General features: G+C 31.0%; 1 protein-coding gene across 2 annotated transcripts in view; it reads left to right on the top strand.

Moving 5' to 3' along the window:
• Nucleotides 1-20,061, top strand: part of LOC142333461 (hexosaminidase D-like) — a 62,250-nt gene that overhangs the window by 27,478 nt on the left and 14,711 nt on the right. For both annotated transcript variants that reach the window (XM_075380648.1, XM_075380658.1), the window contains one exon: nt 19,268-19,609. In XM_075380648.1, coding sequence (XP_075236763.1) covers nt 19,405-19,609 — 205 coding nt within the window. In that variant the 5' untranslated portion in view covers nt 19,268-19,404. The remainder of the gene's footprint in view (nt 1-19,267; nt 19,610-20,061) is intronic.

The raw sequence follows: 20,061 nt of genomic DNA, 5'->3' as shown, positions 1-20,061 counted from the left end.
ATGTAACATTACAATTTCATATTGGAAACTATTCTCCAATCTGTTTTCCAAAATGTCTTTTCCTTAGTTAGTTTTGTTAAAAATTTCGTTACGTAATATCGTTCTAATAAATATTTAAATTTTATTTAAATATATATAAACTATGACACTCCCGGTAATGTAAGGATTCCAACGCGGAGTCCTAATCTAAATCGGTTCAGCCATTAAGCTGCAACGGTATAACAAGCATTTATACATACGCCCAACAAATACATTACACTCCTTTTTGGACAGTTTTGTAATAAATTATTAAAGTATAAACCACAGTAAGTATTCTTTAAAAGTAAATTAAAAATATTTTAATTTTCCAAAGGTTGAAATTTATTGTATTAAAAACGGCTATTTTAATGTTTACAAACTCATACTTTTTTTGTTAAGTTTTTTTATAATAAAAGTTGGTTTTTTTGTTTTTCCTAAACTTTATTAAATCAATTTTTTCAGAATAAATTTTCTACACGTTTTGATAATAAATTTTACGCATTTATTAGTCATTTTACAAAGCTATTGTTCTTCAAACTTAAGAAAAATATTTATTGTGACCGAAAGTTTCTGATTTACGTTGGATATCATGAAAACTACAGGAATTATTGTTCTTGGACCAGTTTTATTCGATTTTCAGGTCAAAAAACATAAGAAACCATCGAGATTTACCTCTCATACACTGAATTTCACCGGGAGAACTGAAATCCGCACGAAATTTCTAGGTAGCCATAATTCTATAACAAAACGCTTTTGGTATGTATGAACCTTTTTCCTTATTTCAAGTTCTAGAAACAGTTTTCGGATTATTTTCCTTTCCTTTGGAATCATGAATCACCTGCATAAAAAAATATATACATATTTTTATATAGCCTAAGACACTCCCGGTAATGTAAAGACTCCAACAAGGGACATGCATTTAAATCGGTTCAGCCGTTGAGCTGCTACGGAGGAACAAACTTACATACATACATCCTAAATACATTACACTCCTTTTTGAGCAGTGGTGTAAAGAGACGAATTAGGTTTTTAGACCATACATTTTTAGCAATAATAAAGGCCATATATATAAAAACAATCTGATCAATTTATCTGGTAACAGAAGGATGTATAAAAATAAAAACTGTAAAGGAAGATAGAGATTGGAATATCTAACAGATTATTGAAGTTGTAGGATGAAGCAATTTCTTTGAGGTCAAAAAATTAGTTAATCGAATGAAGATTAAAATAAAAATAAAACTGACGCAATCTAAAGTAGTATATATATATATATATATATATATATATATATATGTGTGTGTGTGTGCAATATTGTATTACAGGATATATTAACAAAGAAATCATATGAAATATGATAGTGTATCTTATACGTCGTTAACATTTAAATAACATGTTTTCACTTTTTATATTCAGAAGTACAGGAAGTTTTAATATTCGGATAAATGGATGTAAAGAAAGAATAATATAATATAATAATACGATAGGAAACAAAATTTCTGGTTTAAATTGCAAGGCAGCTCCCATAAGATAACGAGGTGACCAATTTCGAAGGTTCTGTTTTGTATTATGAAAGATGTTCTTTGGAAAAGTTTTTTATTTATCATAAATGAAAAATTTTGTAATAAAAATTTGATTTGTCCAAACGGATGATTAAAAAATGCTCATATTTTTCATTAATAGAATGTGTTTTAATTATTTTTCAACATTTTACTATCAGCAAACCCGTTTGTAATTATAATTCTGCCTCATTTTTTTATTTATTTTTTTTTTATATTCGTATCAGCAATTTGTCACTGGCGACTTATCAGTGTTATGAAACTGCACCGGTAGACATATAGTCTTGAACAAACTCAGCCCGACCATTCCTGAGATTAGAGTTAATTGAAACCCAACCATCAAAGAACACCGATATCCACGATCTTGTATGAAATCCGAATAAAATCAACTACCTTTATTAGGTTTTAATCCTAAGAACTCTCGACTTCAAAATCAGCTGATTTACGACGAGGAGTTTACCACTAGACCAACTCGGCGGTTTTTTTTTTAACTAACAAAGTAACAATGTGGAATATTTTTCCGTTTTTTTTTTAAATATGCTTCCGGATACTTTCGATATAAAATTAAGAGGGTCAGACCTACAGCAATAGAATTGAAAATGTAGAAAATCGGATCAAGGATAAGGAAAACATATCCTCATTTTTCTATCTCTGCTAGATAAAATCTTTTAAACGTAAATTTTTATCAAAGTTTTAAGTATTGTTAAGAAAAAAAAATTAAGTGTTCTGTTGTTTTCTTTATGCAATTTATATTTGTATATGTACAGAATATAATACATTTATGCAATCTTCTTTTATGTATTTCAATTTGAAGTTATGGATTACTATTTTGCTAAGTAACCATTCTATATCAATATACATACACAAGAGGATATGCAAAGTTTTTCAATTTCACCCAAATAAAACTCATAATTCTATCGCCTAATTAACATTTACTAACGTGAAAATGTGTAATCTTCATAATTAATTTCAAGTAGAAACCTGCTTAGAATTACTGTCTACATTATGAAAAAGTATTAATACGTCATAAAGAAAATAATTATAATTATTGAAAATAATTATAATGGACGGATAAGAGAAAAATTAAAAACGCATTGTCTATCATGTTTATTATAATAAATAATAATGAATTTTATACTTTATTAAGTGTTTAAAACGCCAAAAATTTTAGAAACGTTTTTTCCTTGAACTAAAATCACCCAATTACGAAAAAGATCCTGAAAATATCCTTAACAAATATTCTGATTGGTTTTAATATAGAGATCTAAAAATATGGATTTTAAAAGAATATGAATTGTTTAAATTGGATCAAAATTTCTTAGTATTTAAAACGACGTAATCTGAATCAGGTCATAAGATTAAAAAAAAAAAATATTGAATATTCAAAAAAGTAATTGGCTAATTTATCTTATATGTTGCATAAAAAACTTCACCTTTTGATTTTTTCTTAATTATAATATCTAATATATAAGTTATTGCTGTATATAAATATTTAATCAGAAATTATTAAAATTTATTGCTGGGATTGCAGTCGGGAAATAAAGTGGAGAATTGAGAGAGCCAGATCAGTATTCGGACTTAAGGATGTGATCGTATCACCAGACCTTTCATTGGGCCTGAGAACCAGAATTCGTAGCTTCTAGATGTCCCTGTCATGTTAAATGGAGTCCTGGACACTCACTGAGGCATCTAATAAATAGGTTTTAGCGTTCGAGCTGTGGTCCAATAGCCGTCTTCTAAAAACGCGTCGGATGAACAGAATATGAAATGAAACGATATAAAGTCGGATAAAAAAGGAAGAGTCAAAACGCAGATATTTTCTTATTTTGGCTAGATCATGAAATATCCAGATAAATACTCGTTACATCTAGTTATCCAGTTAAAGGTAATAGATAATCGTGTTAAGGCAAGCGGAGGACATCATGGCTAAAAATTATGCGACAGTAGTTTGGAATACCGAATACATCTCTTCTCAGGACAGCGGTAAATAAACTTACCATCGCCAATATGATCCTAACTAACCTGTCGTAGAGCAGCGTTTAAGGCACAACAAAAAGAAGATAGACATATATATATTAAAAAATAAACAATTTTTTTTAGTTCTACTTTAAACCTTGAGTTTAGAATTTGGTGCTAAATGACTCAAAAAACACCTATCGGTGCTTGCTATACATTTATTTTTAGCTAATTTAAAATATCGAAATTTAAAGAAGAGTTATTCCTTTATTAATTTTTAATTTGTTTTTTGTTGATTTTTTAAGTTTATTTTATTTTCTATATTTTTATTCATTTTATTTAATTTAGACTATAAAGGATTAACAAATTATTGTCTATTTAAAGAATAAAAAGAATGTCCATAATTAAAGGTAAAAAATCTGTTTTTGGTTAAAAAGTAAGAAAAAGAATGAAAAAAGACGACGTAAAATGATAACTGTCAGCCTGAGCCATACCTCTCTGGAATGGGGAAATGAGTATAATAGTTTTATCATATTAAATCATTTTTATTTAAAATTTTTTTTGTAAAGAATGAAGTGAGAGTATATATCATTACGCATTAACACCTAAATACGAAAAATCTTAGGAAAAATCTTCAATTCGTTTATATAGACAAAGTTTACAAATTCGTTAAAAAAAATCATCTTTTTAAATTATGTTTAAATGCTTACAATGGAACCATCAGAGAATTATTCTCTACAAAACAAAGATTTATCGAAATTAGTCTATTAGGGGAAGATTAAGTCAAAAAAATTCAAATAAAAATGTAATCCGGTTGAATTAAAAATCAGTTAGAATTGCTTCAAAGTATAAAAATTATGTTTATTAAATTTAAATGGGATCAAATTTATAATTCCGTGGTGTGATAGCGTGTCATTGCTTTGCTGTGTTAATATTTGATAGTTTGTTATTTCAGAAATTACAATTAATTTTTATAATTATTCGAGTGAGAAATTATTTAATTAAATTTCATTATAATAGTTCTAGAAACCATAAAACTAAACTTGAGCATTAACTAGTCATTGTTTCTTTTATTTGTGTCTCCAACATTTATAAATTTTAAATTCAGACTGGTTGAACCGTCTTAACATGATTTCAGGGATTGTCTCTTTCAAATTTCTGTTATATTTAACTAGCATTTAACCACTCTCTAAACAAAACCTCGTTCCAGAAACAAAAACCTCACTATTTACTAATCAATGGAAAAAGTTTAAAATTTTGAGTGAGAAATGTCATTATGTGTAACAAAGGAAAAAGAGTTTACTTGTTTTTCCGTTAGTTAGACCCTGCTTCGAGCAATTAAAATATATCTACTGTTAGATATAATGAATTGTAACATTTTTGAGAATGGTTAGTGTTATTCATTCTCAAAATTGATAAAATTCAATTTAAGCCTCTTCATATTAAATGTGTTATACTCCATGTGAAATGCAACCAAGAGTACTAAATTCCCTTTACCGTGTAAAAATAAATTTCCTGCAATTGTATTTCTGAAGTTCTAACTACTCGTATAAAGGTCTAATAAACGCTAGAACCACTACCGCGTTCTAAATTACCTTCATCTAGATACATCAACAGTTCCTTCATATGTAGTGTTGGTGAAAAAACAATCCAAATGAAAAAAATCAGTGCTCCTGTAACAATAGACACTTAAAGTAATTTAATATTCTTTCAGATAATTAAAAAAATTCTGATTAAACAGAACAAACATTTGTGTTTCTTAATCTACTTTCGACCTTTCTTGTAAAAAAAAAAATTTAAATGGGTCAGCTATCAATCGAAATTGTAGAATTGAAACGGCTTAGCATAAACTATCAAAGAATTAATTATAATTTTAAGTACACAAAAAATATATATTTGCATTGCTTTCCGAAACTCATTTTACTGACGGGAATTTCACTAATTGTTCAGGCTATGACATCAAACACGTAGCCGAATCGACTCACATGACAGGACAGCGGTAATTGTAAAAATTAATAAAAAACAATACGAACTCACAAAATTACAAAAAAAATATTTTTTTTTAACCTCCGGGACCACCGTTATTGCTGCAGAGGATGAGATTGAATGATTTTGTAGCGTGTGAAAATGGCCATGCCTGACCGGGATTCGAACACGGGAGCTCCGGATGAAAGGCCGAAACGCTATCACTCGCGCCACGGAGGCCGGAAAAAATAAATATTTAAAATCGATTAACATTACTATAAAAAATGATAACACTTCAACAACACATTTGTGTTACTTAACCCATTCACATTAAGCGTTACAACGTATCAGAAAAACGTTTTACTGTCTGTTTGGTATGCTTAGAAACAGTTTGATTGGTCGTAGTAATTATAATGCAAAAAGTCTTTCTGGAATTAAAATTAGCAAATCAAAACAAACGTAGCCTCCTACATATTACCAAAAAAATAAAACAATTCAATTTTGCCACCTATTAACACAAGTATACGCCTATTATTATTTAGACAGAAGCTAGTTACCAGATTTTCTTGAATCTTTTGTTGCAAAATGTGTTCCGCAAATGAATTTTACATACCTTCAAATTTGGTTCATGTAACAAGTTAAGTTTCCATCACTCGCCCGTAATAGTTATTTTTAAACGTATGTATAGTATTTACAGAAAATCTTTCACACTAATACTGGCTAGGGAAATTTTCAGGTTAATAAGTCAACTGCAGGGTAAATTTATCTTTAAAAAAAACCGAAAATTAAATGGAGAATGCAGTCAAACATTTATTTCAAATAATTGTTAAAGAAATGGTTTTGACTTAAAATTTCAGCATTTCGTTTTCAAAATAACTTCTTTTCCTGAAAAATATGGAGAGCATCCTGACCCCTGTAGGGGGGAGACACCCGCCTTGTGACGATCCCGGTCGCCACACCATTCTCTCCGTTCTTTTAGCCCTGATGGGCTTTCCCGGAGGTCGTCTTTTAGACCTTCTAAACTTGATAACACAACACACTCATCAGGTTGGTCTCTGTCAGGATGTCACCGAAGCAAATGTCTCGGCAGATATATCCATCAGTGTACTTGCACAACCTACTATTAACTTCTCTCTTCCAACCAAAACCAGCTACCATAACTTACAACTCTCAACTATCAAATTACCCGATTTGCGGTAACGCGATCCCCGCACCTTCCTCTAACCGAAAGTTTCACACAAAAACTCTTCGTATATCTAGCTTTAATTAGACTACGCACTCAAATCATTACTTGAGTCTTTAAACACTAAAAATACTAATAAACCTCATACGAATATAACAACATAATCACAACAACGACAACTTTGTCTTACAATTCGATTTGCTCAAAGTTCTCTTGATTTACTTAAAAATCACGAAACAGATTCACAAATTTAATAAGCCTCTAATGAAAACATACCCTATCTCTCTCTGCTCTGGTCTGCATTCTAGAGCGAAGTCAATACCTACACCCACCCATACCGCAGCTTCATCACAGAGTTTTCTACACATCTATATCTTCCAAACAGTGAATGTCTCACCTAAGTGGGGCTCGATGAAAAAACGCCTACCCTGGCGAAGTAAGCACCCAGGTGGGCCCCTAACCTCCCGGGTTGTTATTCTATCTGTACATCTATAACAGCATCGGACCCCATCAGCCATCCTCCGCAGGCCTAAGAATCTAAGGAAACCAGCAACTATGTTCCATTCCATTTTGGTTTTCCAGTTAACTTTCGGATCAAAACCAGAATTGATCCTCGCAAAGCAAGTAGTGAATAAGTAAAAGTGCGCCAAAATAGATTAAAAGAGGATTTTATAGAACTAAAATATTCGTATTCTAAATAGAAATTAAGCCACCTTTCTCTTTTGCACATTCAGATTATTGATTGTGAAAAGCAATAAAATACTTTACATACATAATTAAACATTTATTTACTAAGAACATTAAAAGAAAATAAATAAAAAAAAAAATATATATATATATATATATATATATATACTAACTTTGTGATCAGCATTTTTTATCATATGGCAATAATATTTTATCAAATATGAAGTAAGACGATGATAAGAATTATAGATGTTAAAAAATAAAACATACACTTATAAATATGTATGATTTACAGAGACTGAAGTCTACCTTTTTAGCTCTAACTCTCTTTATGATTTACAGAGTTAAATTCTACATTAATCACATAAAATTTACGAAGTTGCAGGTATTCGATACTTGACGGGCCATTTCATGTTTTTTTTTTTTATGAATCCACAAGGATAAGAGAATATAAGTTTACGGAGTAGTATAAAAGTTACTATAGAATTTTACATGCATGCCTGCTTGTGTGTATAATAAATGAATCATTGAAAGAAATAAGTCATAAACACTCTGAAAGGTTTCGACGTTACTTCAATATCTATCGAAATAATGAGATGTCATCAAGCATGCCACTAAAGTTTGGGTGAAAATATTTTAAGAAATTGATCCTGCGTTGCACAAAAAACTTCCAAGTAAACAAAGATGTGTAAGTACTCATAAAAACATAGAAGCCATAATAACTGCAATGCAAAGGGAAGCCCAAACGTTCTGCCCATTCAGTCACTCGATTTGTCAAACACTCATATTCGAAGGGCTCTTCATGAAGATTTATACGTTCAATTATATAAAATTAGTGGTCTAGATATTATGATGCTGATAGATTTGATTGTGACCTTTATTACCTTTTTTGAATCTTATAAATATTAACGAAGATGTTAGATGTTATTAACAAGCTCCTAATGAGAGACATTTTTACTTACCTAAACATAAGAATAAAAAAAACGCCCGTTTTCGCCTGCCTATTAATATTAGTAAAACACATTTTTCACAGTACTGAAGTCACCTATGGTGTAATATACCATCCTCAGGAATAATCAGACCATATTTCTTTGAGACCAAAGGTGGAAGATCGTCAGGTCAAGAGAGATAAGTTTTAATGATTAAAATTTTTTTTTTCCTCAAATAGTGAAAAGATTCTGAAATCGATACAAAAACGTGATTACAACCTGTACTCGAAGTTATTCTTAAATGTTATGGATATAATTATAATTTTTTTAAATCTGCTTTATTTACATATTTGATTTAAATTTTTTTTTTTAATTTTATTACTGAATTATTAATCAAAAAATTGTAATTAATACTACGAAAGTATAAAAACAATTTTAACTTATATTGAATTTTGCTTAGACAAAATATACTTTCAGTACTTTAAATGTATACTTATTACTTAAAAATATGGTTGAGAAATTTCATTTTTGTTTCACTCTTAACCGCCCTCAACTTCAGTCATAATGGCTTTTATCAAATTGCTTTATTTCAGTAAAACGTTTAATAAGTATATAGGAAAATAAATTATTTCTAAACCAATCAGTTTAGTAAAGATTTTTAACTGATAAAATTAATGAAATAAATAATAAAACAAATTTTTTTTAGCCATATAATTATATTTTCAGGTGGAAGATATTCAAAATAATAAAAATTCCATTCGTTGTGTATCAACCTAGTATAATAGAATGAAAAATTCATGAATAAAAGAATTTCTTACAAAAAAATATTGAGTTTATTTTTCATTTACATATTTTTTAAATGCTTATTTGTATTGGTAAACGTATTTATATGAAAAAATATACTCAAACGAAATTCGTATTACTGAACTAATTTAAACGAAAAAAGTGCAACGACCTTTTCTTGTTAAGCAGCTTTATTTCCGTACAAAAAGGAAACCAAATATTATTTTAAAAATTTAATAATAATTTTATTTCCTGTTGAATTCTATCTGATAGACTGCGTAACCTGTATTTTATTCATCACCATCTATTTATGTGTATTACTGATATTTTTTATTAGTGTGATTACAATCACATAAAATTTTATTTCTTTTCTTTCTATTAAAATTAAAACTAAAATTTAAAAAAAAACTTCATATCTTATTTTATTAACAGAATTTATTTATCTATTTTTTTAATTGTATTCAGCCTATATAAATTACATGTAATTACAAATGCAAATACTTGTGGTTGTTATATCCGTTTACAAAAGGATCACGCGAGAACCAACCGACCGTAGCTTTCATATTTTCAGGATACATTTATGTTATCCCAGGGAAGCCATATATCTAAGCTCTAACATCCTTGGGTGGTGAAGTAGTGAATTTTTCCTCTTGTAAGACGACTTAATACAGTTATTGATTTCGTTTTTCGATATAAAAATAATAGACTACGGGTTTATAACATGTCCGATCTTCAGCTTGACCCCTTCCCTCGTTATAGATTATTTAGGATAATGGAAATGGGAATCAAAAGGATTATGTTCTTCTACAGCAGGAGTGGATCTACAGCAGGAGCGGATCAGAGCTTTTATGTCTGGAAACGAAGCAAAGACAGCTTTTCAGGCTTCAATTGTTATTTATGTAAGTATTATTGTCATCACCAACGATGAGGATAACGAACACATGGGGGTTCAGCTGGCTAGACGGGAAGAAATTATATGCATAATTTTATAGGATATGACTATATATATATACATATATCTATACTTATTAAAAATACATCTAGTGATTACTAAAATTACTCCTTAAAATAATTACTAAAGATAATAATTTTCTTAAGAAAAAAATTGTTATAACAAAATAGAGAAACCAATAAAGAAGAAAAAATAGTAATTTAATGTTTAAAAAAAATCTTAATTTTTAATATATATAACTGAAATATATAATTGTAATAAAATATTCGTTGTTTTCTAAAATAAAACATTTAAATAAATAAGCAAATTCGACTTCAGAAAAACTCCAGCAAAATAAAAAATGATTATATGTAATTATTTTATAAAATCTATTTTATCTTTATTGATTCGGAACCAAAAAAAAAAACTATCACATTATTCTTTATATATAATTAATTTTTGCAATCAGTAATTTACTAACTCTTAATCGGAAACAAAATTCAAAAATTTAAAATAGCAGAATAGAATTATTACTCGTTTTGGGGTTTTTTAAATCATATTTTATTTTTTTAAACTTACCTTTATGTAGTATATACTTTTATGCAGATCTGTATAGTAAATCGTGGATACCGGTGCTCTTTGGTGGGTTTTTTTTTTTAGTTCATCAGTTTCCCTCCCTCCTGTAGCCGGACCCGCAACCAAGCATAAACACAGCTCCAGGGAGTGCCATCGCCTCAAACTGCCTCGACTAGGCAGTTCTCGACTAGAACTGACGTTTCATCCAGACAGCCAGGAGTCTGTCTTTAATTAGTCGCCATTCCTGTAATGAGGGGACCTCGTAGAGATCCTGCCACCAGGACTCCGGCCTTGACGCCACGCCTCAAATGAGTAACCGGAAAGGGATCCCTCACCGGGACAATCCTCTTCAAAGTCCAATCGGAACACTAAGGGAGTCCCTGTCCAATCACTAGTAGCGGGACACCTAAGCAGCCAACCCCTTCTGGACAGGGCTGTCCTAACCAGGTTTTCCCCAAAACACAGGAAAATCACCTAATTATTTGGTCTTTGTCCTGCAGCCACGTCCTCCAATAATTATAAAATTTGACTGGTTTGTTTGGCATTTCTCCCGCCACCACACCATTCGGTTGCCCTAAAGCATAAGACCGAATGTCCGTGCCATAAACGGCTACTGCGCCTCGAAATAGTTCTCGACCAGTGTTCTAAATAGTTCCTAGAGCTTAACAGCGTTCCTAACAGCGTGAGCGGACTAAGCACGGTGCCATATACCACCGGCTTACGTATCCCAACCGCTGACATGTCATGTATTTACTAAGATGAGTAGACGCACCCCGTCAACTACTAAAAATATATATGACAACCGTAAACTAAAGTTTATTTTGTATGGACAGCAATTCGCTGCTACGCCTAGATCGCTGAATGCCTGCAAGTACGTGTCCACTATATTAAAGCGCTTGGTGCCCTAACTGGCTGATGGTCAGCCATATATTTCAAGGTTAGCTTCCTACAGCAGTGCGTTAGGAGTCTTTCCTTTAAGTAACCTACCGGTTGAAAATAGCAACTGCATCAAGGAACTCCCACACGGTCCGACAATGCGGATTTTGCCACATTGACTCGCCGCTTGTGAGTGGCTAATTTTCCCCCTTGACCTCTAAGTTCCAGGGTAGCCGGTCTCTAGTCCTCCCAAGAGCAACATCTATAGCAACGCTCCTCGGCTGACCTTCTTAAAACCTCGCCCAATGCGGATGCGGCCGTCCTTCAGCAATTTATCCGCGAGCAAAGGTGGAACCGCCAACCTCCTTTAGTGGTTGGTTTCAATTAACCACAAATCTAAACAAGGCTAAACTTCATTTACAATCATCCTCATTCATCCTCTGAAGTAATACCTTTCGGTAGTTACAGAGGCTAAACAGGAAAATAAAAAACAAAAACGTTTGTGTGTGTGTGTGTGTGTGTGTGTGTGTATATATGTATGTACATTGTATTTTAATGCAAAATATGCGTAGGCAATTAATTTCTACAGACAAACTCCAGGTATATGAAAAGAATTCTGTAAACCATAAATGGCGAGAAACAAGAAACGTTTTGAAAAATATAATAAATGAAAGGTTACAGAGAAAATGTTAATTATCACTAACACATGAATATTACGCATGTACGTTATCATTTACTTTTACTACAATTTTTCCAACTTCTTTTCGTTAAATTTCGTGTGAAAATCTTTGAATATCAGAATGACTTCAGAGTATAGACCGTTACGATAAAATTATCCATTGTTAATTACTGATAACTAATTAACAAAAGAAATTGGTTCAACAAAAAATTTCTATTTTTTTATGATATGTGAATCTTCTTACGCAAGCCAATCTCGTAGGCGGAGTAATAGCTTCTCAATCTATTATCTGAAGGTTCTGGGTTTGAGTCCCAGTCAGGCATGGAATTTTTTCATAAGCTATAAAAAGGTAGCACTTTATTATCATCCATCGCAGTTGTTTCAGAGTGTAAACCAGAATAAAACGGAATATAAAGGAGTTCATCGCTTAAGGGCTTTCTATTCTTCAAAGAGTGTATCACGCAGTTTTTCCGGGACTTTCAAAAGTTATTCTACTCGTTAAAATAATGGAAGAAATTCATATAAACATATGTTCTAAAATTCTTCGTTTGAAAGTTAGGCTAGTCAAAGTTTTCACTCGGATTTCAGCCACCCCGGTGAAATGAGGTCGCACTGGAATTTTTATTACGTTAATTAAGATACTAAATTAGTGATTTATTATGATACTTGACCTGAAAATCGAATAAAATAGGTCCCAGAACCATATTTGAGAAATCTGGGGTTAAAACCAATAAATTGGGGTAAAAAACGCTGTTTTTTACGTTTGACGTACAATAACTTTATTTGGGTAATAAACACAAAAAATCGTTTAGAAAATTTAATTCTGAACAAAATGGTATAAGACAAGTTGAGTAAAACAAAGAAAAGTTAGAGAAAAATGAATTTTATTTAGAAACAGTACAATAGACCAAAGTGCATTATAGGTTCTGTACCAGTTTATAATAAATGTTAAAAAATGAGTCCATCATTTTCAACACATTTACTGGCACGCTTCGGTAGTGCTTTTGTTGCTCTTTTTAGTTTTTCAGGGCTGTCCTTAAGTTGCTCAGTCGCATCCATAATGCGAAAATACATTCCTCAAGGGAATGTATTTTTATTTTGTATATAGCATTTTCCATTCATCCCCAGACAAAATTCCAAAAGTGTTAGATCAGGCGATCTTGGTGGCCAGGATTGTAGACCTTCATGATTTATCTATTTCTCAGCGAAATGACGATTTAGTGAATGAAAACGGCCCAAGAGAATTGGGGAGGTCCAAGGGAAGTGCGAAGGCCCTCTTCCATCGTGCTGGTAATGTACTTTGTGTCTCAGTGCTACAGGAACATATTCAAACAGCTGCGGTAATTTTTCTTGAAGAAAGTGCAAACAGACCTTATCATTTTAGCACCCAGGTAATATGAACCGTGCGAACAGTTGATTATGAATAAGGCCAAGCCATACATTGACGTTAAATCTGTGTTGAAACGTTCCACAGTTTCATGAGGATTTCGTTTTACCCATGAATTCTCATTGCGTAAGTTGTTGACGCCATCTCGAGTGAAATTTGTCTCGTGGTTAAAACAACATACTTGTAGAGTTGTCAATTTATATTCCACCAGGTGCAGAACTAAGGTGTAGCGGACCATCTCCTTGCTATAGTTGTTGAACTGGGTGTTTATGATAAGGACTAACTTGATGAGGATTAACTTGTTTTCAGTATCCTCCATACCATTGAATGCGAAACTCTGATCCGCTTAGAACTGCGCTGAACTTCATCGATAATAATTTCATCAATAACAGAGTTGTGTTGGACAGATCGTTCGTCGCTGTTACGAATACTAGATAGTGAACTTGTTTCCCAAAGATTGCAAAAAGTCGCGCTAGTTCTTTTGGGATCTGGAATCCTGGCATTCGGAAAACGTAATTCATGTTCTACTGCAGTAGCTGTATCATTACCATTACACACCCAAAATGAACACCATATCAGCGTATTCAAGACAGCACAGTTCAAAGTACTCGATATACTTAATGTACCTTACAGAATGACTTAAACATTATTACTGAATTTCGTATTGTTGATTAGCTGTTGTTATTTTATTGGCAACTATGAAATAAAAATTTTTCAAGAAATAATGTACGAGGGTTATTTATTTTCAAGGTCCGATCGGTAACGAAATTAAAATCAAAGTGAAAATAATTTTTTTTTCATTTGTAACAAGTACTTACATAATTACGCTATTTCTCTACATAGCTGCCATTCCGATTTATACATTTGTCGTAGCGTGGTACCAACTTTCCAATACCCTCATCATAGAACGCGGAGCCGCCTGTGTTTTCAGCCATGTTTCTACGCTGGTCTGCAGCTCGATGTCTGTGCCAAAATGTTGTCCTCCTAGCCAACGTTTCATGTGAGCAAAGAGGTGAAAATCGGAGGGAGCTAAGTCCGGGCTTTATGGTGGGTGATCAAACACTTCCCAACGAAAACGCTGCAGGAGCTTCTTTGTTACAGCTGCAGTGTGCGGCCGAGCATTGTCATGAAAAAGATAATGCCTGATGACAACATTCCTCTCCACTTATTCTGAATTGCCCTTCGTAGACGTTGAAGAGTCACGCAGTATGAGGCTGCAGTGATGGTCGTCCCACGTTCCATGAATTCCACCAAGAGAACTCCATTCCGGTCCCAGAACACAGTAGCCGTACACTTTCTGTTGGAGAAGGTTCGCTTGAACTTCTTTGGTTTACTGGGAGAATGAGAATGCATCCACTATTTGGATTATTCTTTTGTTTCTTCAGTTTCGAAATAGAATCGTGTCTTGTCCCCTGTGACAAGTTTGTTCAATAAAGCTTCTCCTTCATTGTGGAAGCGCTGGAGAAACGTTAGGGAGGCATCCATTCTCATTGTTTTGTGATGGTCGGACAGAATCTTAGGAACCCATCTCGCACACAGTTTGCGGTACTGAAGCCTCTCACTCACAATGGTCTAGAAAGCTGACATTGAAATTTCAGGAAACTAATAACTCAATGCAGAAATTGTGAACGGACGATTTTCTCGAATTGGTTCATCCAATCGCTCAACGAGATCATCGGTTGACACTCGCTTCCTTCCCTGACCGCCTGCATCATGAACATCTGTATGTCCTGCTTTAAAGTTCCTGCACCATTGTCGCACTTTGCTGTCACTCATTGAAGTTTCACCGTACACATTACTTATTCGTCGTTGAATTTGAGCTGCATTACACCCCTCAGCCTGAAGAAATCGAATTACCGCACGCACTTAAACACTTGGCGGGAGATGCTATTGTTGTAGACATGTTTACGTGTTCAGAACTAAACAAAGTGATGTGGTGTGAATGAAGGCCATACTAGAGACGCTGCGCAACACATCTACGCAAAGGTTCATCCAATTTTTGCGCGGGTTTTTATTTCGAAACCGATCGGACCTTGAAAAAATAATCCCTCGTATTTCTGTAATTGATTTTACAATTGTGTAATTTCCAGTTTTTTGTTGTTTTTTTGCAAAGTATTGTTTTACAAATTTTTCACAACATCAAAAAAGAATTTAGTTTTTGGTTATATTAAATAAGTACTTTCCTAACAAATGTAGTAAGGTACTATTTCTAAATAAAATTCAATTTTTTCTACCTTTTCTTTGTTTTATTCAATTCACCTTATACAGTTTTCTTCAGAATTAAATTCCCTACAAGTTTTGTTTAAAGATTTTTTTTGTTTTATTACAAAGTTATTGTACGTCAAACATAAAAACAGGGTTTTCACCCCAATTTACTGGTTTTAACTCCAGATTTCTCAAATACTACTGCATATACAGAACCGTTCTGTGACCTATTTTATTCGTTTTTTCAGGTCAAACGGCATAAGTAATCACTAATTTAGTTCCTTGATTAACGTCGTAAAAATTTCAATACAGCCTAAATTTACCGGGGTGTCTGACATCCGAGCGAAATCTTTCACTATCCGTAACTCTCAAACGAAGCATTATAGGACATATGTTTGTGAGAATTTTTCCATTATTTTCACGAGTAGAATAGGTTATGAAAGTCCCAGAAAAACTTCTTGATACACTCTGTATATGGACATTCAACATATCTTTTCATTGTTCCGAGAGAACAGATTGTAGATATTTGGGTCCAAAAGAAATATATTATTACGGACGACAAGAAATAGGATGGTATTTATTCTTGAATAAGATGTTTACGTATAACAAAATCGTTAGGTTTAATATATACATACATTTCGAATTGAGAATATTTTCTCTATTTTGAAATAGATTAAAAAATGTTACTCAATAGAGTGATATAGCACATATACAATTTTTACAGCTATTTTCTTCACTTTGAAACTTAGGCATTTACAATAGAGAATCGTGTAATCTAATTTAAAGACAGGTACTTGGTGAAAGGAAATTAGAAAAATAAATAAGAAAGAGGAAATGACTTTCCTCTTATCCAAAAAATCTTATAAACATAAAAATATGCTATGAAATTATTATTTCTTAATTACCGTGTAAACTATTAAAAAATATTTTTATTTGTTAAGTTGTTTCGAGAGAACAATCATTGTTTGAATTTATATTCGTCACAAGAACAAAATCCGCTACATAAATGGCTTTCTAACCCATGACCTTCATCCTTTAAAACTGTTATGTTCGTTTTGCAAACTGCTATTCTGGATTTAATTAATTTGATGTTACTTTTTTTAAAAACAAAAAAACTTCCTCAATTTGTAATATTTTAGTTTACTATTTATAAGTACAAAAAAATTATTACCTTATTTTTTATAACTATAAAAAATATAAATGATATCAGTACATGCAATATAAAGATATCAAATAAAAATTTATTGGATAATGTTAATAATAAAATAGTGTACTAATTAATTTGATAATTAATCCTTATAAAATGATTATATCATCAGATAAATGTAATATAGGTCATATGAATGAATTTTATTTTTTTAATCTATAATAAGAAATAAAATTAGAATATTATAAAAAGTAATTTTAAACTATAATTTGTCCCTGTTATTTTAATCTTGCTTTTTTAATTCAATATTCATTTGAACTTATTTATAAATTTAATTTTAAAAAGTCTTTAAAATTAACAAACTTAATATTTATTTACTTTCATAATTATTATTCCACAGTGAAATCAAACAGAAAGCTAAGTGTACTGCTAATGTTTATTTGTTTATTATCAGATATAAGATTGATATAAGACTATGGTTAACCTCCTGACAAGGCTTAATCTTTATTAATTGTATCGTTTATACTAACTATTCCACTCTTTATTATTGATGTGTAGTATGTACAACACTTAAAGGAAAAGAGGAAGTACAGACAGTTTATGAGAGTAGTAGCATTCATCAAATGGCTAGTCCATGTGGTGAGTAAAGTGTTGAATATCACACCTAATTACATGACTACAAACATATTTATGACATCATATTCAGCTCAGTTAAGACTTCAAAAAAACCAGTTCATTCCTCATTTTTACTAGCAGGCTTTGCACCGGACACTTCCCATTCATGAGAATCAAATGCTGTATTCAGCAATGTTTCCTGTTTCCTTTCAGGTTATGTATCCTTAGTTCCTTAATAGGACTGTTAAATAAATAATACCACTTTGCCTATCTCCATGGTGTAGGGGTTCTTGGCACTTCATCTGGATGTCCCATGTTCAGATCCCAGTCAAGCATGGCATTTTTCATATGCGAAAAAATTCCGTTTCCATATTCCTCAGACAGGTTCCAGATTATGTGGAGAAATTATTAAGGAAAAAACATACATAATGCTTATTATGAATATTGAAAATTTATTCCTAAAATTTTACAATCATGTAATAAAACTACAAAATATTAAGATATATGTAGTTTTTATTCTTCTGTCAAATAACTTATTACAAATATAATTTTAAATGAAACAGTAGTAAGAAACTTAAAATTATTGTGAATTAAGTTTTTGAAAATATTTTCTATTTCTTATCTTGAATTTTCTAAATGTTCTTTATAAAAAGTAACATCATTCTCTCTGTTATCAACACCCACAAACAACACACATAAAAATGTAGAGAGAGGGTGTGAAAGAGAGAGAGGAATAGATCGACTTGGAAATATGAATGTTTATTCACAATTATTTACATGGGGAAATAATATATAGAAATTTAACATATTTTATATATATATATATATATATATATATATATATATATATATATATATATATATATAAATAACCTTACTTGATCTCATTTTCATATATGTATAATGCAATATATTACTTGTGTTTTAAAACCAAACAAGAAACTTCAGCCTTTAGTTACTAGGCTTCTCTGATGAGAAAGACTTTACTGTTAAAACTTATTGATCGTATGGTTTCTTAACTAACACAATATTACATAACACATCATAGCCATAATATTCATTTTAAATAATTTGCAACAGTAGAAAAGAATAGTTATTACTTTTTTTATAATTTTTTAATATTCTATCATCTGTAACACACACACACACACACACACACACACACACACACACACACATACACACTTACACATACAAGAGAGAGAGAGAGACACTTACACTCCCATGTGCATACATACACTCAGATATAAGTGTTTTACATAAAACACATCAATAATAAAGAGTGGAATAGTTAGTATAAAGGATTCAATTAATAAAGATTAAGCCTTGTCAGGAGGTTAACCATAGTCTTATATCTGATAATAAACAAATAAACGTCAGTAGTACACTTAGTTTTCTGTTTGATTTCACTGTGGAATAATAATTATGAAAGTAAATAAATATTAAGTTTGTTGCATAATTTTAAAGACTTTTTAAATTTAATTTATAAAAAAGTTCAAATGAATATTGAATTAAAATAATCAAAATTAATCATAGGTTTAATCACAGGGACGAATTATAGTTTAAACTTTCTTTTTATAATATTCTAATTTTATTATATATATATATTAAAATAAATAATGTAATTATAGATTAATTTAGTTGTTTAACATTTTTATAAACCGCAACTATATATTATTGCTACAAGTTTCAAATATTCCTAAATTTAATATTTAATTTTATTTTTAATTACACTTTTTAATAATTGTTGTCTATCTAATAATTTTTTTTTCAGAATGAATACGTTTTTATCAAATAGAAAGTATTGCGAATATATTCACTTAGAAAACTGAACATAATGAATTCTGTCAGAGAAGTTAGATCAACTCAAAATCTGTGTAGCTGAAAAAAATTTTACAAGTGTAATTTAAAATGATACCTTTCAGATTAACTCCAAAAAGAACTTCTATTTTATTATCATTTGCTTTTGTTTTCATCATAATAATTTCAGCTATTAATAATTCAATTATTCAAGACAGTTCCTGGTTGACAGAATTAGTATCTGAAGTTGGTGATAAAGAAGGTGATGGAGTTGAATCAAGAATACTGCACCAAGTTGTACAAATAATGCCAGAAGGTATAGCAGTTTTTTTTTTAGTAAATGTCTATAAGTTCCAAAAATATGATTCCTTTCTATTTCCAAGAATTTGTATTTACTAGAAGCTTTCATAACAGTCATCAGCTTTCGTAACAGTCATCTTTGAATTCTAACAGTGGATAATTTATTTTTACTTCTTGTAAGTAAATGCTAAGAAAGCTTTTGTTTAGATTTGAAGTTTTTTAAAAGTATATTTTACAATTTACTTGTTTAGATTTCTCTTATAATTTCTGCTATTTAATTTTCATAAGGTATTATTTGTATGTGAGAACTTTTATGACTTTAACTAATAAAGAACTGAATTTTACATGACTGATATTGTACAGATTATTTACAGTGATATCTGTAGAATCACAGATAATAGAATTAAATATCATCTGCGTTTTATTTGCCATCACATGCTAATGTGTACTATTGTATTTGTCTTAGAA

The sequence above is a fragment of the Lycorma delicatula genome, chromosome 1, assembly GCF_047948215.1.
Source record: "Lycorma delicatula isolate Av1 chromosome 1, ASM4794821v1, whole genome shotgun sequence".
NCBI lineage: Eukaryota > Metazoa > Arthropoda > Insecta > Hemiptera > Fulgoridae > Lycorma > Lycorma delicatula.
The sequence above is the reverse complement of the archived record's forward strand: the minus strand, read 5'-3'. Positions and strand labels throughout refer to the sequence as shown.